The sequence below is a fragment of the Sus scrofa genome, chromosome 4 (genome assembly GCF_054392235.1).
Source record: "Sus scrofa isolate SSC_HxYL_T2T_F1_AM1 chromosome 4, Sscrofa_HxYL_maternal_Yorkshire_Landrace_v2.0, whole genome shotgun sequence".
NCBI classification, from domain to species: domain Eukaryota; kingdom Metazoa; phylum Chordata; class Mammalia; order Artiodactyla; family Suidae; genus Sus; species Sus scrofa.
Window position 1 is genome coordinate 62,098,354 of NC_139386.1, and position 14,141 is coordinate 62,112,494.

The 14,141-nt window shown below is 34.6% G+C and overlaps 1 protein-coding gene across 8 annotated transcripts in view; it reads right to left on the reverse strand.

Annotated features, from left to right (window-relative positions):
- ZC2HC1A (zinc finger C2HC-type containing 1A) overlaps positions 1 to 14,141 on the reverse strand; it is a 58,108-nt gene that overhangs the window by 18,720 nt on the left and 25,247 nt on the right. For 3 of the 8 annotated variants that reach the window (XR_014843076.1, XM_085021202.1, XM_085021201.1), the window contains exons 6-7: positions 2,899 to 2,998; positions 2,189 to 2,311 (exon numbers count right to left, since the gene is read on the reverse strand). Coding sequence is in view for 7 of the 8 variants with exons in the window: in XM_085021202.1 (XP_084877328.1) it covers positions 2,190 to 2,311; positions 2,899 to 2,998 (222 nt within the window). In the remaining variant the exon portion in view is untranslated. The remainder of the gene's footprint in view (positions 1 to 2,188; positions 2,312 to 2,898; positions 2,999 to 14,141) is intronic. The other 5 variants (XM_005663014.4, XM_013996660.3, XM_085021199.1 and 2 more) reach the window with 2 other exon arrangements.

Sequence of the window (14,141 nt, forward strand, 5' to 3'; positions counted from 1 at the left end):
CTTTAATTAATAATCAACTGTAAATGAAACTATCATTTGGAAAGTTAAAATGTACTGCTACATCTATACTTTAGCTAAATATCTAATGAGTCAACTCAGAGATGTAAAAAAAAAAAAGTTTTTTAGTACTGGAAGATAAGAACCTTTTATTTTTCAATCACATATTCCACTGATAACACATCTCATTACCAAGGATAGCCGGTCTCTTCTTTTTAGAAAGACAACAAAAAGAGGGAAAAAAAAAAAATTGGATTTAGTCAGATCTTGTTAGTTGACCTTTTTCTTTTTCTACAATGATAGTTACATTAAATTCCTTTTAAGTCTTACACCCTCTATATGGTCCAAATTGGAAATAATAGTCTCATATGATAGATACCATCATATATATTTCCTACACTGAAAACAAAGTGATAACCTATATCTGAAAATAAGTGCTATAATAAGTGTAAGTGCTGTATTTCCAAAATTATGTCTTTATCAGTATCTGTAAGATAAAGACATAAGACCTCATTCTAATCATCACATGGCATGGCAATCCTTTAATTTGCTAATTTATCAAAAAGGAAAGTGAGTTTCTACTGGAATATGAGTATTCCTATTAAAATCTCTAGTGACCCTTTAAAAAAAAGGAGTTCCCATTGTGGTTCAGTGGTAAAGAACCCAACTAATATCCATAAGGACACAGGTTCAATCCCTGGCCCCACTCAGTAGGTTATGGGTCTGGTGTTGCCATGAGCTGGGGTGCAGGTCACAGACATGGCTTGGATCTGGTGTTGCCAGCAGCTGAAGCTCAATTCAACTCCTAGCCTGGGAACTTCCATATGCTGTGGGTGCAGCCTTAAAAAAAAAAAAAAAAAAAAAAGAAAGAAAGAAAAAAAAAATCTCAAATGTTACAACAAATTTTCCCACATTAAATTAATTGTTGAAAGCTTACTTATGCTTCTTTATTAAAAGCCATGTATATAAAACTGTAGAAAGAAAGTTTAAAAAGTATTAAATAAAAGGAAAGGAATCGCCCACTGTTAATATTTCAGCATATTTTCTCTTTTTGTCTACATACATTTTTACAGTTTCTATCAAAGTAGTATACATGAACTTTGTATCCTGCATACTACAACTGTAACAGCAGAATTATCTTTTTTAAAAAACGAACATATGGAGTTCCCGTCATGGCTCAGTGGTTAAAGAATCCGACTAGGAACCATGAGGCTGCGGGTTCAATCCCTGCCCTTGCTCAGTAGGTTAAGGATCTGGCATTGCCGTGAGCTGTGGTGTAGGTTGCAGACACAGATTGGATCCCACGTTGCTGTGGCATAGGCCGGCAGCTACAGCTCCAATTAGACCCTTAGCCTGGGAGCCTCCATATGCCATAGGAGTGGCCCTAGAAAAGGCAAAAAGACAAAAATAAATAAATAAGTAAATAAATAAAACATACATATATTTTACGACTATATAATATCCTTTTGTAGATTTTCATAAATTGCCAAAACTTGGTATTTAGGTGATTTTATTTTTTACATTATAACAAAACCATATGAAAAGAGATCAATGTTTAGAGCAGCCAAAGAGACTCCAATTTGTATCCTGCTCCCAATTCTCTTTTTTCTTTTTTGGCTGCACCCATTGCATGCAGAAATTTCCAGGCCAGGAATCAAACCTGTGCCACAGCTGTAAGTAGAGCCATAGCAGTTATAACTCTGGATCCATGACCCACTGAGCCTCAAGAGAACTCCTGCTTCCAACTCGCAACAGCTGTGTAGTTTTGAGCAAATTACTTTGCTTCTCTGATCCCCTCATCCTATGGCAGTGAGACGGTTAAATGAAAATAATGTTTTAAAAGATGCCTAGCACAATGCCTGATACATGCTTAATAGTGGTTATTATAAAAATCTTTCATATTTTAAGTGATTTTCTTAGACTAGAGTCCCAGAAGTAAATTTATTCAATTGATAATGTGAATATTTTAAGGCTCTTGATAAATGCCACCAGATTTTCTTCCAAACTAATTAGTCTTCCAGACTAATTTAGAACCTCAACGGTAGTGTGGGAACTCCTGACCAGCAATATATTAAAAGACAAATTTAGAAAGAAAACTAAGATTACATAAAAGCCAATTACTTAATAAAACCTTAGTATAATGTATATATGTGTGTATATCACTAATAAATTAAATTTCATGTAGACTTACCCTACATGAGGAGCTGGTATCCCTTTATGGGAGGGAGACAAGGTCTGAAGTTTGTTTCCCAAAGAACTGCTACCTGAAGACATTTTACCTGAAGGAACACCTTATAATAAAAAACAATACACTCTGAAAAAGAAAAATCACATAAAACAGAGCATCTGACAAGGAAAATGCTTTAGTGGCAATAAATGTTTGTGGCAATAAATCAGAAAGAGTTATCAAATAAGAAAAAAAATTAAATAAAATTTCAAGAGAACATACAGCATCCTTCATTTCTAATTTCTATATTTCTTTCTCACAATTTACAAATAAATAAAGGTATACTTCAGTAATAAATATCTTCTTCAAACCATAATATCTGTCTATTAAGGATAACTCTCAAGTTCAAAGAGGTACAAGCAGATAAAAGCAGAAAAACACTGTGGTCAAAGAAGTACGGAAACTTGGTCAACTGCTCTAAGAAGATAATACGTCAATAACATCAAGGACAGACATTTAAACTGAAAAAACAAGGACTATAAAATATCTAGAGTATAAGCTACTGAAAGGTACTTTATTTTTATCCAAACTACTACCAAACTACTGATCTTCAACATCTCATCCTAATTATAAATCTACTTTTAATAATCCATAATAGAAAACAATCTTTGTTTCCTTCCTTATTGACACTGTTTTAAAAAAAAAAAATCAAGTTATTTTATAGATCTCATTACCTACAACAGTTTTGCTAGTTCCACTTGGTTGTGGTAACCGTGAAGATCCTGATGAGGTGGTTCCAGGAGAATTTGACTTTTTAAGTGCAGGCGGCTTATACTAAAATAATGAAAATAGAAAATAAAATATTTTATCAACATCACTTTTTGATTACGGATTGTACTTTCAAAAGTGCACATTCCCTTAAATGAGCAATCTTTTTATTAGCTACTGAAATATCCAAATTGAGAAAATGTAGATTAAAACATATCATGTCAGAGAGAGGTTTCCCAAAATATGTTTCTTTTCAAAACTGGAGTACTAAAAGTTTGGCTCAGACGTTCCACTGCTAAAATAAACTAAGAGAAACATTTCCCAGTTGAACGAAAAACAAAATGCATCAAACGGAAAAAATTTCCTCAATGTTAAGATTTTAAACTTCAAATAAATATTAACGGAAAAAGCTTAGAGATGCCCAATGATGCTCAATTAGTGGTGCAGCTTTAAAGGTCAAGATTTTCACATGTTCCTGGGTGTGGTTTTATATTTCATTATGTATAATCCAGTCATATTTCTTACAGATAAAAATTCCTACGAGTACATATTGGTCTGAATAAGTTTTATAATAGCTGTTAATGGATGGCCCCAATATAGATAGAAAGAGCTAATTCTGGCTTTAATAACCTCAACCATACCATGTTATATGAATGGGATATGGGCTGACAAAAATTAGGATATTTCAGCTTATCTTGTTTATTTTCATTTTTCCTCCACTTTCTAAAGGAATGTCACCATTAATTTTATTTTACTGTCTCTTATTTGAGCTAAATTTGCTCTGTTACTGAATACAGAAGTATCTCATTGATCACCCACTCCAACATAAAGAAATAAACTTGCGCAGGGTTATATTACAACTTAACAGACAGGAATTAAAATTCACATCACCTTGATTTTAGCCCTATGCTCCAACTAAAAGGTGATTAATGTGCTTGCATGTGTACTTGAGATGAATGTATTATTGAGACTGCTCTGGACTTTATGAGAAAAACTGGTTTTAAACCTAATTTTCAAAAATCAAACCATATTTATAACCAATAATCAATACAAAATTTAAGATGTGTCACTACCAAAAACTGCTGGCTAAATGCAAATTTTATTTTATTTATTTATTTATTTATTTTGTCTTTTTGCCTTTTCTAGGGCTGCTCCTGCCACATATGGAGGTTCGCAGGCTAGGGGTTAAATCGGAGCTGTAGCTGCCGGCCTACACCACAGCCAGAGCAACGCCAGATCCAAGCTGCGTCTGCAACCTATACCACAGCTCACGACAACGCCGGATCCTTAACCCGCTGAGCAAGGGCAGGGATCGAACCCGCAACCTCCTGGTTCCTAGTCGGATTCGTTAACCACTGTGCCACGACGGGAACTCCTAAATACAAATTTTAAAGTCAAACACAGTAACTCTTCAAAATTTAGTTTTTGACCTCTTACAAAAATAAATCTTGGTAATAGGGTCACACACACACACACACACACACAAACAGCATGCCCATCTGGCAGAATTATGCCAGAAATTATAATTTCTTAAGTACCTGACAACTAGAAAACCTTCAATACCTGTCTATCAAATGAAAAAATGACTAGGAGACTTTGGAGATGAGTCATTTAAGACACTGTTTCTTTGAAAACCTAAGAGGTATTTCTTGTTTAAAAGAGCATCTGGTTAATATCAATCTCTCCCACTAAAATTCCAATGAAGACATTAGGAAAGACTTGAAAACTAACAATATCGAAAACACCTAACAAAGACTGGTCAAAATATTATTTAGAGACATGTCCACTAGAAATACAGCCAATAAAACTGGATTAAGAAACAAGATTGATGACCCATTCATATTGTGCTAATTACCAAAAACAAGGCAAAATGATTAGCATTAATAAAAGGTGCTTGTATGTGTCTTTTGTACTGAGAGTTCAAGTTTTAGGTAGAGAGTGTCTTGACAGCATTATATACTAAGACTAAAGATTTTTACACACATTTTAGGAATTACCATTATTAACTTAATGGCTTACAAACAGAAAAAGGCAGAATATTCCTTTCAAAAGGTGCTTTGTCTTCTCCCCTCTAGATTAGGTCTCCTACAATTTTACTTAATTTTTTGTCAGGTTTTCGGAGATGACCAGAACCTAGCCTAATCTTACTTATTTCCTATAATATTTCCTATTACTCTCCACCAGGACTAGTCAGGTTAGTTTCCTTACTGAATCCTCATACTACTCCGAATGCTTCTTGTTTAAAACATTCACCTGCCTCTCAGTAGCTTGCTGTTCCCCTGACCTAGATAATATGACTCCTTCTTATTGAGCTGTATTTTATCTATTGTACAACAGATACTGTACAAGCAAATTCTACTGGTAGGCTCTGAAAATGACTCTAGCTAGCTACAATTTTGTATAAATTCATTTTAATGATCAGAAGAACAAAATCTATTATTTAGAGTTGTACTCAAGATATGTTTCTTTCATTCATCATGTAAATGTCTGTGAGGTGATTATTTCATGTGTTTTTATACAAATCGCAAATTTAACAAATTTCCTTGGAAAAGTATTTACGTTTACAGAGAATTTTTACTTAAATTGGGAAAAGCTTAATGAATGTAGAGGGCATTCATTTCTGATAAAAAGATAGAAGGCACTATTTAGACCAATCCCTCAACTAAAAAAATAAAAATGCTTAGAAAAATTATAAAAAATCATTTTAAAAGCAGTGAATGTCAAATGAGAGGAGAAAGAAGTGTCAAGCCAAGACTAGGTGGGACTGCAAGAAGAGTCTGGCCATCACATGGATTTGCTATATGGTTATGCATTACTAAGTGGACAAGCAAACTAAAGCGAATAATTGAATTTAAAGTGATTTCAGACTGGTAGAACTCTTAAATACCTGGAAGAAACATGTAAAAAAATCTTCCCTGGAAGAAGGCACTTCATAAGAATAATCCTCATGAATAACTTTTAAAGGGCAAGAGTGGAAAATGGTCAGTAATAATTAACGACATGAGGAAAACAAGCAAGACAATTATCCATAAAGGTCACGTGATATATAGCTACCAGACACAGTAATATAAAATGATTATGCTTACTACATTCCAAGAAATAGAAGACAACTGTGAGAATATTAACAGAGAACTAGAAACTATAAAATGTTAACACAGAAATTTAGAAAAAGTCAACTTCAAGAAATTAAAAATACAGTAACAAATACGAACTCAACTCAATGGTGGAGGAGCGAAGCAGCTGTATAATCCTCCCATAGGTAATCATTTTTAAAAGAGGATTTAAAAAAAAAGATTTTAAGAGATTGGAAAAACATGGAAAGAAAAGGAAAAACAAAAATAGTCAACAGAAACTGACTACAAGTAAGCATAGGTTTGTTAGATTTTGCAATTAAGAACTTCAAAATAGGAGTTCCCATGTGGCTCTATAGGTTAAGGACTTAATGTTGTCTCTGTGAGGATGTGGGTTTGCTCCCTGGACTTGCTCAGTGGGTTAAGGATATAGTGTTGTGACAAGCTGTGGTGCAGGTCACAAGTGAGGCTCAGATCCAGTACTGCCTTGGCTGTGGGGCAGGCCCCAGCTGCAGCTCAACCCCTGGCCCAGGAACTTCCATATCCTGCAGGAGTGGTCATTAAAAAATAAATAAAAACCTCAAAATAGTTACTATAAATGTTAAAAAAATAAAAACATATACACAAGAATTAAAGGGGAGTTCTCACTATGGTGCAGTGGATTAAGAATATGACTCTATGACTACAGCAGTTCTGGTCACTGTGGAGGTGTGGGTTTGATCCTTGGCCTGGCGCAGTGGGTTAAAGGATCTACTGCTGCTGCAGCTACAGTGGGCACAAGTTGCGGCTGTAGCTCAGATTCAATTCCTGGCCCAGCAACTTCCACATGCCATGAGAGTAGCCATTAAAAAAACAAACAAACAAAAAAAATTAAAGGGAAGTATGGTAACATATAGGTAATCTCAATAGAGAAATGAAAGTAAAATATAGTTATTTCTTTCAGATAACCAAAAATAAAATTCATTGTCAGCAGATCTGTACTATTAGAAGGCTAATGAAACTTCTTCAGTCTGAAGAGAAATGACAAAATACGACAACTGAAATTAGTAAGAAATGAAGATGTCTTGAAATGAAAATATGAGTAAATGTACAATGCAAAATATATACATGTATGTGTAAACATATTTATGTCAATATATGTATAAATATATATTCATGTATTTATTTTCTCCTGATTTCTTTAAAACACAACTTTTAAAGCAGTGAGTATACACATAACAATACACATCAAGAGTATTGATGGTATAATTTCTACACAGTTTTATGTATTTACAACTGCACTAAGATGAGAGGGATACAAACATATCCATAGACAAAGTTAAGTTAAAGACGCATTTTATTATTCTTAAAGAAAGCATTTTAAAAATTATAAGGGCTATGGAGTTCCCGTCATAGCTCAGTGGTTAACGAATCCGACAAGCAACCATGACGTTGCAGGTTTGATCCCTGGCCTTGTTCAGTGGGTTGAGGATCCGGCGTTGCCATGAGCTGTGGTCTAGGTTGCAGGTGTGGCTCGGATCCCCGTGTTGCTGTGGCTGTAGGCCAGCAGCTACAGCTCCAATTAGACCCCTAGCCTGGGAACTTCCATATGCCACGGAGTGGCCCAAGAAATGGCAAAAAGACAAAAAAAAAAAAAAAAAAAAAAAGAAAAAAAATTACAAGGGCTTATGACTAGAAAGCCAACAGAGAAAAATAAAATGTCTTTTACTAAAACAGGAGAGACAATGAAAAAGTAACAAAGGAATCAAAAAACAAAAACAAAAAAGAAAAAATAGAAAATCAATAGCAACATAGCAGACTTAAACACAACATATCAAGAATTAAACATTAAATGGAAAAGTCAAAATACTTCAACAAACAGGGTGAGGTTATTTGGAGTTCCCACCATGGCACAGCAGAAATGAATCCAACTAGGAACCATGAGGTTGCGGGTTCAATCCCTGGCCTTGCTCAGTGGGTTAAGGATCCGGTGTTGTTATGAGCTGTGATATAGGTCGCAGATGCAGCTTGGATCCCACATTGCTGTGGCTATGGCAGGCCCTCAGCTACAGCTCCAATTCGACCCCTAGCCTGGGAACCTCCATATGTCGCAGGTTCGGCCCTAAAAAACAAAAACAAAAACAAACAGGTTGAGGTTATCAGACTGGATTAAAAGAAAAAGTATAGGATGTCTACGGGAGATGCACAAATGCACATTAGGTTAGAGAATAGAAAGAAAATAAGCATAATTTGGCAGAAGTGGTTATATATTATTGATGAAAAAATTTCAAAACAAAGAATGTTGCCAAAGACAAAAAGGGACACTCCATATGATGAAAGGGTCAATAAATGTGGAAGACATAACAAATTATAAATGTAAACGCATTAAATAGTAAGAGAAATACAAATTACTTGAAGCAAAAGCTAGCAAAATTAATGAAGGATAGAAAAATCCACAACACAGTTAAAGTTTCTGGTAGTAACTGATGAAACAAAAAAGGCAAAAGAACATGGAAGATCTGAATAAAACTAGGAGTCACCTTAACCTGACTGACATTTATAAAATTTTATACCCAACAGCTGTAGAATACACTCTTTGTTTTTTTACATGCCACAGAACATTCACTAAAGAAGACCACATGCTAGTCAAGAAAACAAGTCTCAATAAGATGAAAATTTTACAAAGTATGTTCTCAGACCACAACAGAATTAAATTAAAACAAAAACACCCATAAAAATAAAACAACTAGAAAAGTTCCAAATTTAGTTGGCCCTCCTATATCCATAGGTTCTGCAACCATGGATTCAACCAAGTCAAAAAAAAAAAAAAAAAATCCAAAAGTTCCATAAAGCAAAGCTTTAATTTACCACAAGCATGCAACTATTTACATAGCATTTACATTGTATTAGATAATATAAGTAGTCCAGAGATTACTTAAAGTATGTGGACAGAATGTAGGTTATATGCAAATACTATGTGATTTTATATAAGGGACTTATCCTTGGTGGGATAGGAAGAGTGTGTGTGTGTGTGTGTGCACATGCACACGTAAGAGGGTGTCCTGGAACCAATCCTCCAAGGATACCAAGGGACAACTGAATCTGGAAGTAAATAACTCATATTTGAATAAAATATGAGTAAAAGAAGTCACAAATTTAAAAATGTTTTGACCTGAGTAATAAAGAAAAAAAACCCACGTATTAAGGTTATTAAAGATAACTACAGCAATGCTAGAGCAACAACCAAAAACTGTTTCTTTGAAAAGATGTAATAAAACTGATAAATCTCCAGATAGAATAATCCAAGGGAAAGGCTAATCAGAGAGAAAAAAATGAAAACTTATATTAGGAATGAAAAATAGATATCACTACAACTTCTACACATGTTAATAAGTGAATACCTTAGGTCAATAAACCTACTTACATAAACAAATTACTTAAAAGATGCAAACTGTCAATAATGACACCAGAAGAAATGCAAATCTGGACAGCTTTAATATCTACTCAAGAAAATGAGGTAGTTGAAAATCTCTGAAAAAAGAAAAACCCATACCTAGATAGTTTCCCAAATGAATTTTAGCAAGCAAAAACAATAGGAATAATACCAATACTATAAAACTGTACAAAAAAAGAATTTACAAAAACTCTTTCAGGCAATGGAGGAGAAAGTAACTGCAAATCCATACGAGGCCAGTATTACCCCGATACCGAGACCAAGCTAAAAATATCAAAAGAAGAGAACTGCAGACCCATACCGCTTGTGAGCACAGATATAATAATTCTTATATAAATTTTAGCATATAGGAGTTCATGCTGTGGGGCAGCAGCTTAAGGATCAAGCATTGTTTTTGTGGTGGTGCAGGTTTGATCCCTGGTCCAGCACAGTGGGTTCAGGATCTGGCATTGCACAGCTGTGGTGTAGGCTGCACCTGCAGCTTGGATTTGATCCCTGGCCTGGGAACTCCCATATGCCACAGGTATAGCCAAAAAAAAAAATGTTTGCATATAAAATCCCATAGTACATAAAAAGGGCAATAAATCATAATGAAATGGAATTTATTCATGGAATACAAAGTTGGTTTAACATCTGAAAATAAGTAAGTGCAACTGCATATTAAGAGCGTGAGAAAAAAATTATTTCAATAAAGAGTACTCAACAGAATTCAAAAAAGAACTCTTAGCAAATAGAACTTTCTCAGCCTGACGAAGGGCACTGACAAAAATCTATAGCAACATCATACTCGATTGTGAAAAACTGTATTTTTTTCACCCAAGAACAGGAACAAGGCAAGGAATCCACTCTCACCACTTTAACATTAGACTGAAAATTCTAGCTAATGCAATAAATTATTTAAAAAAAAAAATACAGAATGGAGAAGAGGTAGTAAAACTGTCCTGATTTACAGGGGACATGACTGTGTACACAGAATGGTCCTACAATATATCTACAAGGCTATTATAATTAATCAGGGAAATTTTTTTTTTTTTTTTTTGGTCTTTTTACCTTTTCTAGGGCCGCTCCTGTGGCAAATGGTGGTTCCCAGGCTAGGGGTCTAATAGGAGCCGTAGCCACCAGCCTACGCCAGAGCCACAGCAACATAGGATCTGAGCCGCGTCTGTGACCTATACCACAGCTCATGGCAATGCCGGATCCTTAACCCACTGAGCAAGGCCAGGGATCGAACCCACAACCTCATGGTTCCGAGTAGGATTCATTAACCACTGTGCCATGACGGGAACTACTTAATCAGGGAATTTAGCAAAATAGGAGAGAACAAGAATAAAAACAACATCAAAATGGATTAAGAAGTTGTGGTACATAAGCACAATGGAATACTACTCAGTCATAAAAGGAACAAAATAGGAGTTCCCGTCGTGGCTCAGTGGTTAATGAATCCGACTAGGAACTATGAAGTTACAGGTTCGATCCCTGGCCTTGTTCAGTGGGTTAAGGATCCAGCGTTGCCGTGAGCTGTGGTGTAGGTCAGAGGCTACAGCTCCAACTGGACCCCTAGCCTGGGAATCTCCATATACTGCGGTAGCAGCCCTAGAAAAGGCAAAAAGACAAAAAAATACAAAAAACAAACAAAAGAACAAAATAATGCCATTTGCAGCAACATGGATGCAACCAGAGATTCTCATACTGAGCAAAATAAGTCACAGAAAGACAAATACCATATGATATCATTATATGTGGAATCTAAAATATGGCACAAATGAACCTATCTATAAAACAGAAAGAGACTCACAGAGAACAGACTTGTGGTTGCTGATGGGGAGGGAGTGGGATGGACTGGGTAATAGCAGATGCAAACTATGACATTTAGAATAGATAAGCTCTGAGGTCTTGCTGTATAGCACAGAGGACTATATCCAATCTCTTGGGATAGAACATGATGGAAGACAGTATTAGAAAAAGAAGGTGTATATGTGTGTGTGTGTGTGTGTGTGTGCGTGTATAACTGCGCCATTTTGTTGTACAGCAGAAATTGGCACATTGTAAATCAACAATACTTTAAAAAAAACTCAAAAAAGGAGTTTCTGTTGTGACTTAGCAGTAACAAACCTGACTAGTATCTATGAGGACTCGGGTTCAATCCTTGGCTTCACTCAGTGGCTGAAGGATCTGGTGTTCCCATGAGCTGTGGTGTAGGCTGCAGACACGGCTCGGATCTGACATCACTGTGCTGTGGTATAGGCTAGCAGCTACAGCTCCAATTTGACCCCTAGCCTGGGAACCTCCATATGTCACAGATGCGGCCCTAAAACGACAAAAAGACAAAAAAATAAAAAGACTCCAACTGTAGCAGCTCAGATTGCTGAGGAGGTATGGGTTCAATCCCTGGCCCAGTGCAGTGAATTAAAGGATCCAGTGTTGCTGCAGATACGGCATAGGTCAATTTAACCTGGATTCAATTCCTGGCCCAGGAACTTCCATACATTAAGGGCGTGGCCATAAAAAAGAAAGAAAAGAAAACCTAAATTTTTCATCACAAGAAAAAAATTCTGTAATTACGGTATGGTGATGGGTGTTAACTAGACTTACTATAATGATCATTTTGCAATATATACAAACACTGAACCATTACATTATAATCTAGAATATAATGTTCTATGTCAATTACACTCAATTAAAAAAAAAAAAAAAAAGAAAACCCAAATAAGTGAGAAACATAACAAATTCATGAACTGGAGAATTCAATATTAAGATGTTAACTTTCCCCAAATGATTTATAGACTTAATGTAATCTCAATTATATATAAGTAGACATTTTTTTTATAGAAATTGGCATCAATCCTAAAATTTATATATAAATGTAAACAACCCAGAATAACCAAAGCAATTTTAAAAAGGAAAAACAAGTTGGAGAATTAAACTACATGATTTTAAGACTTATAAGGTATAATATTTAATATGGCAATAGTGTGGTATTGATAAAAGAAGACACAGACAGATTAATGGAACAAAACAGTATGTCCTGAAATACATCTATTCAACTTCAAACAAGGTACTAATCAATTTATTGGAGAAAGAAGTCTTATCAACAATGGTACTGAAACAAGAGATTATCCGTATTAAAAAATTAACAATTGCCCTTTACTTTACACGATACAAATATTAGCTTGAAATGATCCACAAATCTAAATGTAGGAGCCAACACTATGAAATTTATAATAGACAAAGGAGAAAAACCTTTGCAACTCTGATATAGGTAAAGATGTCTTAGAACTAAGTAGCATGGAAACCATAAAAGAACTAACTGATATATTACACTTCCTCAAAGTTTTAAGCTTTTGCTTTTCAAAAACCATCCTTAAGAAAATAAAAAGCCAAGTCACAGAAGGGGGGAAAATATTCTTAATATGTATTTTCTCTGAGAAAAGACTTAGAATATGTAATACCACCTTGACTCAATAAACCTAAAAAAAGGATCAAAAAAATCCTGCCAGAGACTTCACAAGAGATAAAAACGACCAATAAGAATGAAATGATACTGAAAATTATTAGTTTTCAAAGAAATGCAAATTCAAGCCACAATGATACATCTGAATTTAATAAAATTCCTAATGAAGAATTGGGAAAGTTTAACTAAACGGTAGCACTTCTTATTCTTACCTACTGGAAATAGACCTTCATTGTATCTGTATCATTATTTTAATCAGGGTAGGGTCAAAAAGTGGGCTGGAATCAGGCCAGATTATAGTAGCTCAGTATAACAAGGATGCATTTAAGCATCTTCAGGACAAGTATTCTACTTATTTTACCAATATAGATTCAGTACTTGGCACAGTGTATGCTTCAAAGAAGGTACTCAAAATCTTAAATGAATAGAGATGAGAAAATATGAAGTCACATTGAAATATATATATAAAAACTGCGCGTGTAATCAGAACTGATGTAATAATTAATGTATGAACTATCAACTACCCAGATTGCGCATTTAGAAATCGTTTGGCGCAAAGTAGTTAAAATAGACACATTTTATTTCCTTTGGTCTACTATTTTATCTTAAAACAAAAAATCCTATTAGTGTTCTTAACTGTTTAAAAGATATGAGATGTTTGACATCTGTTTTGGAAATTCTTCAAAATGAGTTTTCTTTGCTGTTCTTTCCCCACTATGCTGATGGTAATAACGATATGCTCTAATTCCAATAATATTAACAAAAATTCAATAGGAGGATTTTCTCAAGGAGGTCTCAATTGTAATGGGGTCTTTTAATCCAATATTTCACTCGTAAGTAACAAGCAAAATGGATTTGATTATTTATTGCTTGCTAAATTTACAGTACTAAAAAAGACTGTTTACAACTGAAAGCTCTGTAAAAACTTTTATTTACTTACAATTGTAATATCATCAAAGTTAACATACACTTAAAATATAAAAATAAATTTCATGTAACAAAATCCTTACATGGTTTATGGCTAAGTGCTTTCACATTCATCATTTATTTTGCTTCTCACAATAGTTAAATAGATTCTTCACAGAGGAAGAAATAAAGGCTTACATAGTGTCATTTGCCTAAAAGTTTAAAAGTAGAAGTTTGGATTTGACCTCAGGTTTTCATTTCCTCAAATGTGTTACTTGTACACAATGCAAGAACATTCAGTAGTACTTACATGATTTTCAGGTGAAGATTTTTATTGTCATCTTCTCA